This window comes from Neolamprologus multifasciatus, chromosome 14 (genome assembly GCF_963576455.1).
Source record: "Neolamprologus multifasciatus chromosome 14, fNeoMul1.2, whole genome shotgun sequence".
Taxonomy (NCBI): Eukaryota; Metazoa; Chordata; class Actinopteri; order Cichliformes; family Cichlidae; genus Neolamprologus; species Neolamprologus multifasciatus.
Genome location: NC_140452.1, coordinates 560,298 through 577,352, shown reverse-complemented (window position 1 = coordinate 577,352; position 17,055 = coordinate 560,298). Strand labels below are relative to the sequence as shown.

General features: G+C 49.4%; 1 protein-coding gene across 7 annotated transcripts in view; it reads right to left on the bottom strand.

Moving 5' to 3' along the window:
• Positions 1 to 377: 377 nt before the first annotated feature.
• dgkd (diacylglycerol kinase delta) overlaps positions 378 to 17,055 on the bottom strand; it is a 22,661-nt gene continuing 5,983 nt past the window's right edge. For 4 of the 7 annotated variants that reach the window (XM_085183799.1, XM_085183802.1, XM_085183800.1 and 1 more), the window contains 28 exons: positions 15,128 to 15,232; positions 14,918 to 15,050; positions 14,514 to 14,620; positions 14,309 to 14,434; positions 14,138 to 14,240; positions 13,185 to 13,347; positions 12,986 to 13,094; positions 12,772 to 12,911; positions 12,593 to 12,677; positions 11,958 to 12,052; positions 11,775 to 11,874; positions 8,804 to 9,122; positions 8,041 to 8,199; positions 7,839 to 7,967; positions 7,639 to 7,714; positions 7,434 to 7,544; positions 7,262 to 7,358; positions 6,863 to 6,970; positions 6,552 to 6,665; positions 6,346 to 6,480; positions 6,106 to 6,266; positions 5,775 to 5,886; positions 5,603 to 5,695; positions 5,357 to 5,476; positions 4,829 to 4,946; positions 4,587 to 4,717; positions 3,952 to 4,051; positions 378 to 3,182 (listed from right to left, as the gene is read on the bottom strand). In XM_085183799.1, the coding sequence (XP_085039925.1) occupies positions 3,962 to 4,051; positions 4,587 to 4,717; positions 4,829 to 4,946; positions 5,357 to 5,476; positions 5,603 to 5,695; positions 5,775 to 5,886; positions 6,106 to 6,266; positions 6,346 to 6,480; positions 6,552 to 6,665; positions 6,863 to 6,970; positions 7,262 to 7,358; positions 7,434 to 7,544; positions 7,639 to 7,714; positions 7,839 to 7,967; positions 8,041 to 8,199; positions 8,804 to 9,122; positions 11,775 to 11,874; positions 11,958 to 12,052; positions 12,593 to 12,677; positions 12,772 to 12,911; positions 12,986 to 13,094; positions 13,185 to 13,347; positions 14,138 to 14,240; positions 14,309 to 14,434; positions 14,514 to 14,620; positions 14,918 to 15,050; positions 15,128 to 15,232 (3,339 nt within the window). In that variant the 3' untranslated portion in view covers positions 378 to 3,182; positions 3,952 to 3,961. Of the gene's footprint in view, positions 3,187 to 3,941; positions 4,052 to 4,586; positions 4,718 to 4,828; positions 4,947 to 5,356; positions 5,477 to 5,602; positions 5,696 to 5,774; positions 5,887 to 6,105; positions 6,267 to 6,345; positions 6,481 to 6,551; positions 6,666 to 6,862; positions 6,971 to 7,261; positions 7,359 to 7,433; positions 7,545 to 7,638; positions 7,715 to 7,838; positions 7,968 to 8,040; positions 8,200 to 8,803; positions 9,123 to 11,774; positions 11,875 to 11,957; positions 12,053 to 12,592; positions 12,678 to 12,771; positions 12,912 to 12,985; positions 13,095 to 13,184; positions 13,348 to 14,137; positions 14,241 to 14,308; positions 14,435 to 14,513; positions 14,621 to 14,917; positions 15,051 to 15,127; positions 15,233 to 17,055 lie in introns of all 7 variants that reach the window. The other 3 variants (XM_085183803.1, XM_085183797.1, XM_085183798.1) reach the window with 3 other exon arrangements.

Sequence of the window (17,055 nt, the reverse complement as noted above, 5' to 3'; positions counted from 1 at the left end):
ATCCACTGAGAGGACGACAGCGATCAGATGACACCGGGCTGTGCTTCGGTAAACTCCGGGACACCTGCTGCTGTTTTTCAGTTTATAAGACACCAAGTTCAAATCCAGCTGGACACAAGTAGCTGGTTAAAGAAGTGTTTGTGTTTATTGTCTTACTGTTTTTAAGGTGCTTTTTAGAGGATGTAGGAAATCCATTTACTGCAAACATGTTAAACAGCAGCTCGACAGAATAAATAATTCTGATAAAAATCACATCAGTTTAACATAAACAGGTGTAAACGTAACCAAACCGTTGGTGTTATTTTAACATGAGTTCACGTGAATGACAAACACACAAATCGTGTTGCTATGAAAGTTGTGCAGTTATACAACAAAGATTAATGTTGACTAAACAACTTTATTTCATGTTAATGAAGCGGATGGTTTTTGTCGATGCAGAACAGACCGACCGTCTGCCAAAGAGGAGTTTATCACCGCAGACACGGGAACACTGCTCAGTCAGCTGATCTGAAGCCAGCGAGCGTTTCACTGAAGACAGAAACGTCCACAAACAACCAGCAGCAAAGAGCAAAGAAGCACATGGTAACTGCCATGAGCTGTCAGCGTCAGCAGAGGGTTTTATTTTCACTTATCTTTAGTTACCTTAGTATGGAAGCCCGTTCCCGCCAAAAAACCCAAGTATCCACAAGTCGAAATTTCGACTTATGAACTCGAAATCTGGAGTTAGCTCTGCCAATCAGTAATCTACGTGAATGAGGTCACTTTGTTACCCGGAAGCATATGGTGCAAAGTAGCGCGCATTCAAAACCGGATCGCAACAAATTGGCGCTTTGGCGAGTACGTTTGCTGATACGCCGTGTGTGCAGCTAATAACACAAGGACTTCATCATTTGAAGCCACGCTGAAAACACTCAGCAATCTGTGCCTTCATGACTGGATGCAGCTGCAGCATTTGTACCTGAGGGCTTCAGCTTCCGGGTAACAAGGAAATGACATCATTCACGTAGATTACTGATTGGCAGCGCTAACTGGAAATTTCAAGAAAATAACTCAAAATTTTGAGTTATGGATCCTTTTTCCCCTTAGTGGCAGAAACGGGCTTCCACACCCTGGAGCCCTGAAGTGACGGCGTTGTTATAAAGTCTGCCGCTCCTCAGTTTTCTGTGTTTGACTCACAAGTCAAAGCTGAACATCTGCACGTCACCTGCATCTCCAGAAAACCGTCTGCATCCTAATACCCGTGGACCTGCCTGTGTAAACGATGAGCCGCCCTCATGGTGGAGCTCGTGTGTGTAAAACCATCAGCCATCAAACCCCTAACCCTAACCCTGGACAGAGGATCAGGGAGCTGGACCGAGGTCGCCCGGCCCACTTTAATCACTTAGTGGTATTGAGCACATTGCAGCGCCACCTGGAGGAAGAGACCGTGATCTGCGGAGCGGCTCTTGGCTGTACTTTGACTGAACTTCTGCTCAAACATGATGCTAACCTCGTGGATCAGATGCTACTTCCATAAACTGGGATGTTTGCAGTGTTTCAAAGACGTGTGCGGTCCTGTGGCGGATACTCTAAAAACGAGACACAGCGTCTTTGCTTTTCTTTCCTTCTGTGTCACAAACCTGACGATCGGCGTCGCTGTGCCGCTGGGAGCGAACGTTACCGTGAGTCCCACACTGGTAACTGTTGAACGGACAGCTTCTGATCTCGACCACAGACAGAACATCACACACACACACACACACACACACACACACACCGTGTTTCCACACGTCTGAGTGATTTTTATTACATTCTATCAAAGAACTGGTGATGATGGCCGCTCGTATAAATACAGGCAGGAACACGTATGAACACGATGTCTGAGCTGGCGCTGGCATTTCTGCTGTGGATGAACCACGCACACGCTTCCCGTCCTCACGCACACGCTTCCCGTCCTCACGCACACGCTTCCCGTCCTCACGCACACGCTTCCCGTCCTCACGCACACGCTTCCCGTCCTCACGCACACGCTTCCCGTCCTCACGCACACACTTCCCGTCCTCACGCACACACTTCCTGTCCTCAGGCCTTGTGATGGCGTCTTGTCTCACATCTGCGCTTTTCAACAGAACATTTACAGCAGCTGACATCATCGCGGCGGCAGCGTCCAGCTGGAATGGCAGGGCTGACGGTGCGTTTAAGGCTCGTTTGGATTCAGGTAAACAGTCCTGTGATGTCACAGGGCTGAGTGTCACAGGCAGGAGGTCGTCCTGTCATGTCTGATAAGTTTGTGTTAAAATAAGCACGCTGGACAGATAAGAACGATATGAAACATGATGCTGCGCCCCCAGAAAGGCGGAGCTTAAGGCTTATCTTAAACCTCAGAAGTAGAATCCACACCAATGCAGGCCTGAAGGGCACATGACCCCTCCTCCAGCATCTCCTCATCATGACTCTTCTACTTCCTGGACTCCACAGATCAATTACAACACATAAACATCTGACCTGCGACAGCTGCTGTTACCTGGGTAACATAGGCCCTCCCCCCTCAGGTGTAGGTACAGAGTTCCTGCTCAGCAGCCTGAAGTAAAGTCATTAAAGGGTTAAACGTGTCAGAGACCAGAGGACGCTGTGATTGGTCTGCTGCCGACTTACAGGTGGGCACCTCAGACCTGCAGACTGGATCTGGGTCTCTGATGAGTTTCAAAGTGGGGATGCACCTCGGGCAGCGACTGACACGGCGTATGATTGGTCAGGTGAGAGTCTTCTCGTTCTGAAGACACTCAAACCAGCAGTGATGTTCTGGCTCCTCCTCCAGCAGTGAAATCAGGGTGGGAGCTTCTCTGACTTCCTGAAACGTGACGCAGACGGTCACGAGATGCACACAGAGAGAGCTCTGTGTTTCCTGAACATTTCAACAGCCTGCAGGAACACAAACGTCCTGAATGATAAACCCCGCCCTCCTGGACCTCCTGCTGATTGGCTGGTGGGTGGGGTGACAAGGCACTGTGGGGTCATGTAATTGGTTGTTTCTCCTGAAATCCTGGGTGTCTGGGTTCAGTCAGGTTACTGAGAACCAGACCGATCCAAGTCCAATCACAGCGAGTCCTGGACCTGCGTCTGTAGGCTGAGGCGCTGGTCCAGGGTCAGAGGTCAGGTAGGTGAAGTGGTGAATAGCAGCACAGGAGAGCAGGCAGCTGTTGCTGGGCAACAAAAAGGGAAAAAACAGTCAGTGAAACCTGCAAACAGAGCTCAGCGTCAGTGAAGACCACAGTGTTCATCAAGCTAGTGTTAGCTTTGCAGCTTGTGCTAATGTTCCTGAGATAGCATTAGCAAGTAGCTGTGAGTTAGCTGCAGAAATGTGCTGATGTCTCCCAGACGGCACTGCGATGTGTTGACCTCAAACATTCGTGGGTGGTGGCCCACCTACACCTACAGTTACATAATAACATTCAGCGTGTAGGCTGCTACAAACATGTGCTCAGTGTTAAAAAATGATCCCTGCATTCACAGTTCCACGTATGACGGGTTTCAGTACTTCTTATCACTGTGTCCTGGTTCTTCACTGCACCATTCAGCTACACCACTCATGATCTCCAAGCAGGTAAGCTACACCCACCCGGCAGAAAGCCACATTGGCTCTACTTAACTGTCCGCTGTGAGGGTCATGCAGAGAGAGGTAGGCAGAGCAGCACTACGACGGAGAAACACCTAGCCTACATTAGAGCTAGCACCACCTGCACAACGCACTCGGCGTGACTTACTGACTACGTTTTCTGTAATGGCGACGTCAATGATAGACGCTGCTGTCTGGGTTGGTTCCTAACATTAGCTGATAAAGTTAGATCAGTCGGTCCGCAGACTCGGGACGAATCAGACGCTTTTACCATGTGACAAAGACAACACTGAGTCTGTTAGCGCCAAGCTAACACGAGCCAGAGTGTCAGGTTGTCCACATAAAGCAGCAGTCACCTGGCAGCAGTTAGGCCTCGCTGGCACTGCTGTTCCTGTTCAGCTCTCGGATGCCCTGCAGGATCCTCTTCATGTGGCCCACCTTCGTCACGCCGAGGTCCTGCACACACCACAGGAGGTCAGTGAGGCCGGGCACTTCCACTCCACCATGCACCATCCACCCCATCACCACCACCATCCATCACATCTTCACCATCCACCCATCCCCAGCACCATCCATTGCATCACCACCACCACCACCATCCATTGCATCACCACCATCCATCCATCACATTTTCACCATCCACCCATCCATCCCATCACCAGCACCATCCATCACATCTTCACCATCATCACATCTTCACCACCATCCACCCATCACCAGCACCATCCATTGCATCACCACCACCATCCATTGCATCACCACCACCATCCATCCCATCACCAGCACCATCCATCACATCTTTACCATCATCACATCTTCACCAGCACCATCCATTACATCACCACCATCCATCACATCTTCACCACCATCCACCCATCCCATCACCAGCACCATCCATTGCATCAGCACCATCCATCACATCTTCACCACCATCCACCCATGCTACATCAACCTGTACCTATCAGCAGTTAGCGGTGACCCGGCGGCGTACCTTTAGGTCCCTCCTCTCCAGGTGGATGAGCTCAGCTCCACGGACGTCGTGACCAATAAAGATGTCTTTATACTCAGTGAGACACAGAAAGTCCAGCCATGCCCCCACCTCTTCTGTCCCCCACTGGTGAACTGAGACATCAACAGGAAGTGGTTCAGACAGAAAACACCACAAACAGTGATTTCATAAAATGCCATGACTACAGTATCCTCTGAATTTAACCCCACAGAGACAGGTGTTACCTGGCAGAGAGAACGTGGCGCACGTTTCTTTGTTCTTGTTGTTCTTCTCCTTCTTGAACTTTGGGACGAGGCGGAACTTGGCGCCCCGACTGCGCTTTGAAAAATCTGTCAGTGGACCCTGAGAGACAGATGGGCAGAAATGTTAAATGTTTCCACGCTTCCTGGGTCGGTACTTTTCATATCACCACCCAAACACCTGGAGGCGGTTTGGTTAGGTGATGCACTGGGTGTTTCTTCATAGACCTCTCTGCACTGAAGTCTTTTTATTGAAAGAGGTTTTGTACAATCACAAACAACAAGTTAAACATACAAGCAGTACAGCACACTGCTAGAAAAACAAAAACAAGGGTTAGGGGTTAGAGCGGTGGCCCCAGGTTGCTCTGCCTCCATCTCTATGTTGCCTGGATTGTATTTATTATTTTAAACATCATCCTTTGTGCTGTATGTTTGATTGTACTGTTTTATATCATTGTGAAGCACTTTGTGGTTTTATCCTGTGAAGAGTGCTGTATAAAGTAAAGTAATCACCTCATGGTCTGATGGGTCGATGACTGGACACAACCAGGGAACATCAGCCAGGCGGGGGAGCTGCTGAGCCACAGAACTCAGAGCTGCATTCAGCTGCTCCTGCTGAGGAGGATCCAGCTGCTGCACAGACAGACACAACGTTAGGACCACGAGGACCAGGCTGAACCTGTCAACCTGCATCCTGTAACAGATACAGACAGAGCCTGAGGTTTCTAACATTCTGGGATCAAGGACCAAAGCAGTTACCATGGACATCTTTCCAGACAGGAGAAGTTCAGTCTCACTGACCAAAGCTTTGATGTTGCTGACCATCTGAATGACCACGCTGCAGCTCAGAGCCTGTAGACAAACAGTGATACGTTACACAGCTGGAGGCTCAAGGACTGAACGATAGAAAAGGTAAGAGCAGCTGTCGCACCCTGGAGCTCTTGGAGTCGGCGTAGACTACGTCCATGGCCTTTGAACTGGCGTTGACGGCGTGAGCCAGTTCCTGCTCCATGCTCTGGTGAGACTGAGCGACCTCACGGATGCTGAAACGCCACAAACACATTCTCACAACAAGAACACAGAATCAGACCAAATCCATCTGTTTTTGAGCTGGACGACAGGTCCGACCAGAGGATTCAGTTCCTGCTGTGAGGCGACGGTTCACCACGGTTCACCACGGTTCACCACGGTGACACCGCCATGCCACGTTATCAAAAGTAAAAACATTTGTTCAGCAGGTGGGAACACTGGGTGGGTCTCACCTGTGGATCAGCACTCCAGCTGCCTGACCGAACTCGCTTATGAGTGTCGCCTCTTCCTCTGAGACGATCTCAGGCTGCGAGGACAGCGGTGGCTGAGGCGGCGCCCGGGGAAACTCGCACTTCTGTTTGTCCTCCCAGGACTTCAGGGTGCTCTCAAATGCCTGAAACACAGACACAGGCTGAAAACCTCCGCCGGGCCGGATCGAGGCTCCCAGAACAGCCCAGAGCTGCCTCACTTACTCGGTCTCGGGTCAGCGTCTGGGTCCGGTTCTTATGGATGATCTTTATGTACCCCGGAGGCTGGATCCACGCTTCCCCGTCCACCTGAACCGGGACACCCTCGTCGCCCAGGATTGTGATCTTCACAGTCCGACACTGAGAGGGAGGGGTGACAGTTACAGACAGATAGGCGGGTGGATTGGACAGGTGGGTGGGTGGGTGGGTACCTGAGCGATGCGGTGGTGCTGCAAGTTGATGACTCGGGACACGGCCATCTGCATGCTGCCAAAAACGGCCACCACCTCCAGGATCTTGTCATCGAAGGACGGAGCTGTGAAGGTCTGACAGAAACACATCGAGTCACGACAGCACCGCTCAACTAACAGTAACCACCAGAGAACTTCCTGTTCCACAGGGGGCGCTGCTGACTGCAGCTACGCAAACGCCAACCTTCACATGAGACGTTCAGTACTACAGTAATGTATTACTTCAGCATCAACACACGAGTACAGACAGGTGGAGGAGGTGGAGGTCTTACATCGTCCTCTTTGGTTCCTCCCCAGAAGTTGGTCCCACCTGCGTAGCTCGGGATGTTCAGCACAGCGATCCCCTGCAGGCTGGGCAGCGGGATTGGCCGACCGTCACACTGAAACACACAGCGTCACGCGTGTTACCAGCTAATCTCTTTAATCACCACGGGAACACGGTAAGAAGTGGCGTGACGGGTCAGGTGGTTCTCAGAGCAGGTGTGTCTCTGCTCTCAGGACCTAAGAGAAGCAGGAAGTTGTCGTTTTCCTGATCGTGCCCCTCCCCGTCGGCTGCAGGTTGTTTGGACTACGTCAAAAAATACTGTGAAGAAAACTGAACCCTGAAGACCTTCATGACGTCATGCAGGTCAGTTTATGAGGAGGCAGCGGAGCGTGAGGGTTTCTCTCACCTCCAGAAGGACTCTCTGCTCCAGGTTCTTGTAGGTTCTGTGCAGCAGCTCCTTGGTTCCTAGGACTCCGTACCACATCATGTTCTTGGTGCGACTCCTGCAGATCAGGACACATCTGAGTCAGTTAGCGCTCTCGGAGCTGCCATGCCACCGTCACCGCGCCCGCTCCTACCTGCACTTCTCTGGATGTTCGTCTCGCTTGTTGTTGAAGTCCAGAGAGATTTTGGCGTCTAGTCCGATGCCAAAGTAGTTGTTCATGACACACTTCTCAGTGTAGCAGTCCCTGACACACACACACACACACACACACACAACAGGGTTAATGAGCGCACGTGTGGACGCGGCGAGGACCTTATGATGCAGTCACGGAGCCTCACATGTTGTCGGGGTCGCAGCTGAACGGGTCGGCGTTGACCAACAATCGGCTGATGACGGAGCTGCTGGACAGCGAGCCTGCAAAACACACACACACACACACACACACACACACACACAGACACACACACACAGACACACACACGCATCACTACTGACATCATAAACACACTTTAAGGAGTCAGACCTGCCGGCCTGTTACCTGGATACAGGATCTTCGTGTTGAGCATAGGCATGTTGTCCCGGCTTCCTGTCTGGACAGGAAGTGATGCGGAGCTGCCCAGTGGTAGGCCGCCTTTGCCGATGAGCTTCTCACAGGGCGTCTTACTGACTGAAGACAGAAAACAAAGCATGAGCGTGTGGCGGCCGTCCCGTGGGGAAAGCACGCTTTGGATGTTTCTGACCTCTGCGAGCGCCACGATGCTTGGAGTTGTAGGACGAGTGCAGGGACGTCTTGTCCTCCTCGGCGTCCTCCTCTTCGTCCTCCTCCACCAGACCCTCCTCCTCGGCCCGGCTCAGAGAGAAGACCTGCTGCTGAGTCTGAGCGTTCTGCTCGTCCACCGCTGCAAACACAGAAGCAGCTCAGCTCGCTCGCACCACGTTCTCCTCACATTACACTGATGAAAATATCAGAGCTGATTTCTAAAGTGACCAAACTCATCAAGCTTCTTGCCCTGGTTTCCTGAATCTGAACCAGCATGGTTAACCATCAGTGAGTCCCGCAGCTGGGGTCTGTCTGTGGACAGAGTCTAACAACAAACCTGAGGCCGAGCTGTTCTGCAGCAGCAGACATCTGATCCTGGATCAGTGTGTTTGTCATTTCTGTAACTCAGCCCAGCTTCGATCTGTGGGAGGAACTGATGAGCATTTACCCAAATTTTTCAGAAGGACAGAAAATCTAATTTTTCCTTTACTTGCATCTCATACAGCCCCCGATCCATCGTTGAAAATAAACCTGTTATCACTCGTCTCTTTAAAGCCCTCCTCCCCAAACACCTGCTTTCCTCTGATAGGCCAGCCTGTGGAAGCCTGCTAAGGGGCAGCTGTACTGACTGTAGCTGAGTATCCACAGCCTCATAGAGATTTGACTTTACTGAGCTGTATCTGAACAGCTCCTCTGTGAAACCACCACACCTGTTTAGGTGAGTCCTGACCATGACGGCTCACCTTTCTCAGTGTGCTCGATGATCTGCCGGATGGCCTTCTTCAGACTGTTGGCTCTCAGCATCAGCTGCTCTCGAGGCTTAAAAATGGCAGCTGCTACCACAGAGGAGGAGGTGGAAGGGGTGGGGCGTGAAGAGCAGGTGGAAATGGGCAGAAAGTGAGGAGGAGGAGGAAGATGAAGAGGAGGCAGCACAAGTCCCTCCACCTCCTCCTGCTCCTCAGCGATGGTTGGGGGAGGAGCTGGAGGGAGCACGGAGGACGCCTGAGACTCCTCATTTAGTGTCTTCAGCAACGAGTCCAACTTCTCCTTCAGCACACCGCACTGAGACAGAAAACGAGTCATCAAACACAGACACGAGTCATCAAACATAGAAACGAGTCATCAAACACAGACACGAGTCATCAAACACGAGTCATCAAACACAGACACGAGTCATCAAACACGAGTCATCAAACATAGAAACAAGTCATCAAACACAGACAAGAGTCATCAAACACAGACACGAGTCATCAAACACGAGTCATCAAACACAGACACGAGTCATCAAACACGAGTCATCAAACATAGAAACAAGTCATCAAACACAGACACGAGTCATCAAACACAGACACGAGTCATCAAACACAGACAAGAGTCATCAAACACAAGTCATCAAACACAGACACGAGTCATCAAACACAGACACGAGTCATCAAACACAGACACGAATCATCAAACACAGACGAGAGTCATCAAACACAAGTCATCAAACACAGACACGAGTCATCAAACACGAGTCATCAAACACAGACACGAGTCATCAAACATAGAAACAAGTCATCAAACACAGACACGAGTCATCAAACACAGACACGAGTCATCAAACACAGACACGAGTCATCAAACACAAGTCATCAAACACAGACAAGAGTCATCAAACAGACACGAGTCATCAAACACAGACACGAGTCATCAAACACAGACAAGAGTCAACAAACACAGACACGAGTCATCAAACACAGACACGAGTCATCAAACACAGACACGAGTCATCAAACACAAGTCATCAAACACAAGTCATCAAACACAGACACGAGTCATCAAACACAGACAAGAGTCATCAAACACAAGTCATCAAACACAAGACATCAAACACAGACACGAGGAATCAAACACAGACACGAGGAATCAAACACAGACACGAGTCATCAAACATAGAAACGAGTCATCAAACATAGAAACGAGTCATCAAACATAGAAACGAGTCATCAAACAGACACGAGTCATCAAACACAAGTCATCAAACATAGAAACGAGTCATCAAACACAGACACGAGTCATCAAACACAGACACGAGGAATCAAACACAAGTCATCAAACATAGAAACGAGTCATCAAACATAGAAACGAGTCATCAAACACAGAAACGAGTCATCAAACACAAGTCATCAAACACAGACACGAGTCATCAAACACAGACACGAGTCATCAAACACAGACACGAGTCATCAAACACAAGTCATCAAACACAGACACGAGTCATCAAACACAGACACGAGTCATCAAACATAGAAACGAGTCATCAAACACAGACACGAGTCATCAAATACAAGTCATCAAACATAGAAACGAGTCATCAAACACAGACACGAATCATCAAACACAAGTCATCAAACACGAGTCATCAAACACAGACATGAGTCATCAAACACAGACACGAGTCATCAAACATAAGTCATCAAACACAGACACGAGTTATCAAACACAGACACGAGTCATCAAACACAAGTCATCAGACACGAGTCATTAAACACAGACATGAGTCATCAAACACGAGTCATCAAACACAGACATGAGTCATCAAACGAGTCATCAAACACGAGTCATCAAACACGAGTCAAACGCAGACACGAGTCATCAAACACAGACATGAGTCATCAAACACGAGTCATCAAACACAGACATGAGTCATCAAACACGAGTCATCAAACACGAGTCATCAAACACGAGTCATCAAACACAGACACGAGTCATCAAACATGAGTCATCAAACACAGACACGAGTCATCAAACACGAGTCATTAAACACAGACACGAGTCATTAGACACAGACACGAGTCATCAGACACAGACACGAGTCATCAAACACAGACACGAGTCATCAAACACAGACACGAGTCATCAAACACGAGTCATCAAACACAGACACGAGTCATCAAACACGAGTCATCAAACACGAGTCATCAAACACGAGTCATCAAACACAGACACGAGTCATCAAACACGAGTCATCAAACACGAGTCATCAAACACGAGTCATCAAACACAGACATGAGTCATCAAACGAGTCATCAAACACGAGTCATCAAACACGAGTCATCAAACACAGACACGAGTCATCAAACACAGACATGAGTCATCAAACACGAGTCATCAAACACAGATATGAGTCATCAAACACGAGTCATCAAACACGAGTCATCAAACACGAGTCATCAAACACGAGGAATCAAACACAGACACGAGGAATCAAACACAGACACGAGGAATCAAACACAGACACGAGGAATCAAACACAGACACGAGTCATCAAACACGAGTCATCAAACACAGACATGAGTCATCAAACACGAGTCATCAAACACAGACATGAGTCATCAAACGAGTCATCAAACACGAGTCATCAAACACGAGTCATCAAACACAGACACGAGTCATCAAACACAGACGAGTCATCAAACACGAGTCATCAAACACAGATATGAGTCATCAAACACGAGTCATCAAACACGAGTCATCAAACACGAGTCATCAAACACGAGTCATCAAACACAGACACGAGTCATCAAACACGAGGAATCAAACACAGACACGAGGAATCAAACACAGACACGAGTCATCAAACACAGACACGAGTCATCAAACACAGACACGAGTCATCAAACACAGACACGAGTCATCAAACACAGACTGGTGCCTTTTCAGTTGTGGTACCTTCTTGGCCATGGCCTCTGACTCCTCCGAACTCTCCGTGTTCTTCTCGTAAGCTTTACCAACCCGGGCCACAAAGTCCTTCACCGTCTCACAAAGAACTCTGCAATGAACCACACAAACACCACCATTACTCAATTACACCCAAGACACGACACAGATGGCTGCGCAGGTGGGTGGGCGTACTTGGCCGAGGAGATAACCACCGAGTGCTGGTCAGAGGTCAGGATCTTGGACAGGTGAGCAGCCACTGAGTCCTCATACGTGAGAATGTGCTGGACCTGGATTAGAGGATGGAAACACTCGAGTCAGAGGAGTCTGTTCGTTGTTCCCGATCTGATTCAGCAAGCACGACACTTTCAAAATAAAATCATGGTGACTTCTGCCAGTGTCAGATCGGTCCCTCTGTTTGCTCACGTTCAGCACAAGCTCAGCCACATTCACGGAAACATATCCACTTACTCATCATTAGGTTGCTAGGTAACATTGATCCCTGACTTTAACACTGATCAGTATTGAAGTCAGGGATCAGCACTGTCATCACTGTTGCCCTGGTTATTGACTATTGTCTTATTGATGATCTGATTAACTAATATTAAAACCTGCCAAAGCTGGTCCTGCACAAACCAGAAAAAGCCAGTTTGCTCATAAAGCCTCATCCAAGCATGCGAAGCCTCTGAATACTGTTATACTCTTTGTAAATGAGTGGCTTTGGTTTGTCCCACCAGAGGAAAGAATCACAGAAACCCACACACGACCAATGCAGAGGACAATGAGATTGGCCACACCCATTCGTCATCAGAGCAGTGCTGAGGTCTCACCTCAGAGTCATCGCTGCAGTCCTCGGTGACAGTGGATGCAGAGTGTTGCCGTGGAAACTTAGTCTCATAGACCATGATGCTCCACCTGCAACAGGAAGAGAGAAAGGCGTGGTTTACCTGAGCTACAGCCCGGACCCGTAGGTCGTCCCATCCTCGTGTGACATCAGATAACTGGTCACCTGTCAAGCATCTTGGTGCTGGCTCTCTCCAGTTTCTCCAGAATTTGAGGGAGCTGGGTGTCATCGTCGCAGGCCGAACCCCAGCCCAGAACCCGGGCGAGGTCATTCCCGGTCCCCAGAGGAAGAACGCCGAGCTGACACTGAAACACAGAGACACACGGTCAGCGGCGAGCACGGCGGGAGGCAGAGCACGAGTTAACCCGCCAGCTCGTACCTGTTTGTGCAGCGTGAGCATGTCGATCTCAGACAGCACCCAGCCAACGCTGCCATCCCCTCCACACACCAGGATCCTGAAGGTATCGAACTTCTGGAACAGCCGCAGACTGCCACACACACACAGAGGTGTGAACTTTCATGTCAAACATACTGTGTGTTACTGTGTTTTTGTCTGTGTGCGTCTGTGTGCGTGTCACCCCAGGTGAGGCCCTCCATTCATCAGGTCAAACACCTGCGCCGGGTTCAGCAGCTGCTTGAAGCGCCGCAGGAACTTCACGCCCTGATTGTCTCCACTTTTAGAGTTAACGAAGACCAACAGAGGACTGGTGCAGGACGGAGGACACGACGCCTTCCAGAAACCTGCGCACACACACACACACACATGCTGTTGGTCTGCTGTGGGTTAGTGGGGCGACCTCCTGCAGACAGACGTGGGCGGAGCTGGCTCTGATGCTGCACACATTAACACCTCAGCCGCTTTAACCCGAGAGCCCCCCCTGAGGCCCTGTCATATTTCAGCCTGCACAGAACAACATGAGTGGGTCTGCTGCAGTGACCAGTGAGGGTGGCGAGCTTTTTCAACGGTCGTCAGACCACAACTTTATTGGTTTGTATTGGTGTCAAAGGTCATCTTTGTGGGGGAAGTGTCGGCATTCTGACGTCTTCAAAGTTTATGGCACGGAGCTCAACGTTTCTCTGTGAGGAGACTCGATGGTGTGGATGAACCTGCCTGTTTACTGAGCACTCTCATCTTTATTGTCTGCTGACTTCATCTTTAATCGCAGTTTGGAGATGTTCTTTCTTGGATACAGCTGTGTTTAGTTCTCTGTCTGTTTTTACCACCATTTTAATGACGCTCCAGCACAGACGTACAGGTACAGAGGCGGAGATGTGGCGGTACTGTCCGAGTGGCCGTACCCATCATTCAGGAGAACGCTGACTGTGCAGAGGGCTCACTGTGTGTGTTACTGACATCAGGGGAAATAAGAAGGACCCTGCAGGGTCAGCGTGAGGCTGGGATGGTGATGGTGGGGATGTTAGTGATTATAATGGTGATGGTGGGGATGACGGCTGTGTGAGCAGATCTGCAGTGAGTGTGTTTGCCCTGCGGGGGGCAGCGTGGGGCTCAGACTGACAGAAGCACACTCACCGTCTGAGTCGATGCTGTTGAGCGCCGTCGGAGGGATGACGGACACTTTGCACTGACCAAGGGGACACTTGGAGGACAGCTGCTCCTTACAGCTGGAGTGCACCTGTGGAGACAGCTCACCTGTTCACACATCTGACACCTGACGTGTGTGTGTGTGTGTGTGCGTCTCACCATTGCTTTACACCACAGACACCTCCAGTCCTGCAGCCGCAGCACACTGCCGCACGTTTTATCGCACACGGTGCACTTGGCCGACACCGGCAGGTTTCCCTCCAACCACTGATGAGGCATCGACACCTGAGCACAGAGGTCAAAGGTCAGAGGTGAGCCGTTCCCCGACTCAGAATTGACAGGACATCTGTGCTGTGTGTCTCACCCCGTCCTCGTCCTCAATGATGTCCTTCCCGATAGAAGCTAGCGTCGTCCACTTACAGTTGTTGGTGGCTCTGACTGCACAGCGTTTATGAGCCTTAAATTTACACACTGAAACACACACAGACACAGACACACACAGACACACACAGACACACACAGGTCAAATTATCCTGTCAGCTGTCTGCTGATAGCATTCAGCCTCACAGCTACATTGGCCTGTAACAAAGCTTCTATCTGAAGGATGCAGTCCGCCTGCATGCTGATTCACACCCACCTCCACGTGTACACAGGTGGAGGTGGGTGGAGCACACTGAGCTCCAGTGTTGATCAGGACACGCTGCTGCTCACAAACAGCTCTCACTGCCACAATAACAGCTCTATGCTCGTGTGTGTGTGTTTGTGTACCTTCACAGGAGAGGCCGTGTGACGTGACCCCTGACAGAGCCTCCCTGCACACGTTGCAGTACGTGGGTCTGGCGTGGGAGCAGGCGTACCAGTTGTGCATCCCACTGAAGTGGTCCATGCTATACTGGGTGGACTGGGACACACACACACAGTGAGCAGGCTGTACAGAGACCAGTCTGTGTACACTGGGATGGTGGTGACGACACTGACCTCATAATTCTGTCTGTTCTGGATGCTGCGCAGCGCCGTCATCCACTCCTCCATTTCCTTCCTGTTGTCTGCACAAAGGATGAGGCGCCGACAGGGCGTGATCACCTGAAACACAGGTACACAGGTGCATACGTCACGGTGCATTCACAGTCCACAGCCAGATGTAGGAGTTTCGGGTGTCACACTTCAAACTTTAATTAACAAGATGTCAAATCATGAGGACACAGCTGGAAGCTTGAAGCTGCCCTCATAACTCTGTGTGACGTCTTGATCAGCTGCTCTACAATGAAGCTTCTGTTTCCTCAACGACAGAAATAGACCCAACCAAGAAACCCTCATCAAGAATCCAGTGCTCACACTCACACACACACACACACACACACACACACACACACACACACACACACACACTGTGTTGTGTTAGAGTTGGTGCCTCTGTCACTGTGCTCCTCCTCAGGTTGTGTCTCAGGTGTGGTGCATGCTGGGAAACGCGCTCAGACTGCTGCAGGGTCTGATGAGTAGCTACATTCTGACTTGTTCTGGATCAGCTTTGCTCCTGCTGTTGCAGTTTCCTTAACTTTTATTCCCAGACTCTGCGTGTCGGGAATAAAAGCACACGAGGCTCAGTGCGAACACTCTGGGAATGATCAGGGTGTGAGAGCTCAGTCACATCCCAACAAAGCCTCGTTTCAGGACGCGACCACAGAATCTGCAGCACAGGAGAGCATCACAGGACGTCGGGATATCTGGGAGCAGACTTCCTCGCCCGGGCTGCTGACACTTGTCAGGAGCAGAGATGGGCAGTAACGCAGAGATGGGCAGTAACGGGTTACTGTAATCCGATTACTTTTAGTAACGAGTAAAGTAAGGGATTACTATTGCAAAAACGGTAATTAGATTACCGTTACTTTCCCGTAGGAACTGTTACTGCGTTACTAAAACCGTGATTTTTTTGCGAGAATGTCTCATGACAGTGACGTAAGCGAGTGCGACGTTCGTGACAACAGCTGTGTGCAGATCAACAATGGATCATATATCGAGTGCAGAGAGAGTATGAGCGTGCAGCGTTTAAAGCGTGGAAGTACTGACCTTACTTTGAGTTTGATTCCATAAAAAGTGACAAAAACATTAGTGTCCGTTGTGCGTGGGAAGAAAACTTCTTTTTACAGCGAAAAAAACCCCTAAACTTCCAAACAAGCACCGAGTAGCTACGACGTAATGGGAAACTCACAGAGAAACTCGCGGATTCTTCCACTGACCGCTGCACACCTGCACCAGGGTAACCCTCCGCCTACCCCACTCCTGCTTTACAGGTGAAAATAGAGCAACAGGACCGCTAGTCTTTGACTTTATTTATTTTCTGCTGTGTTTTACTTGCATCTATTTGAAAGACTGAGTGTAAACACACAAAATATTTTATTTTATGAGCTGGAATGTGCAGAAAATAGGTTTAAATGTTAAACTAATTTCTTCCAGTCAGAGAATGTTGCAGATAATTTAATGTTTGCTTGATGCATAAAGTTAAAAGATTAAAACTAATAAAACAAGTTTTAAAAAGAGACTTTTCCATTTGATTACATTTTGTATGATGATTATGTAGAAAAAGTAGAATTGGGCTGAAAGATCTATCACTTTATCACTTATTCAGGTAAATAGTGTTTTTAAAAAGTAACTAAGTAACTAAGTAATTAATTACTTTTGAAAATAAGTAATCAGTAAAGTAACGGGATTACTTTTTTGGGGAAGTAATCAGTAATTAGTTACTGATTACTTTTTTCAAGTAACTTGACCAACAGTGGTCAGGAGAGCTCGCAGCGCGGTGCCTTACGGAGAGAAGGAATCCTAGAATCAGCCGTCAGTGGTCACGTTGACCTGACAAACAGGAAGCGCGAGCACAGAGCGCGGGACCCCCAGCTGCTGACTGGACT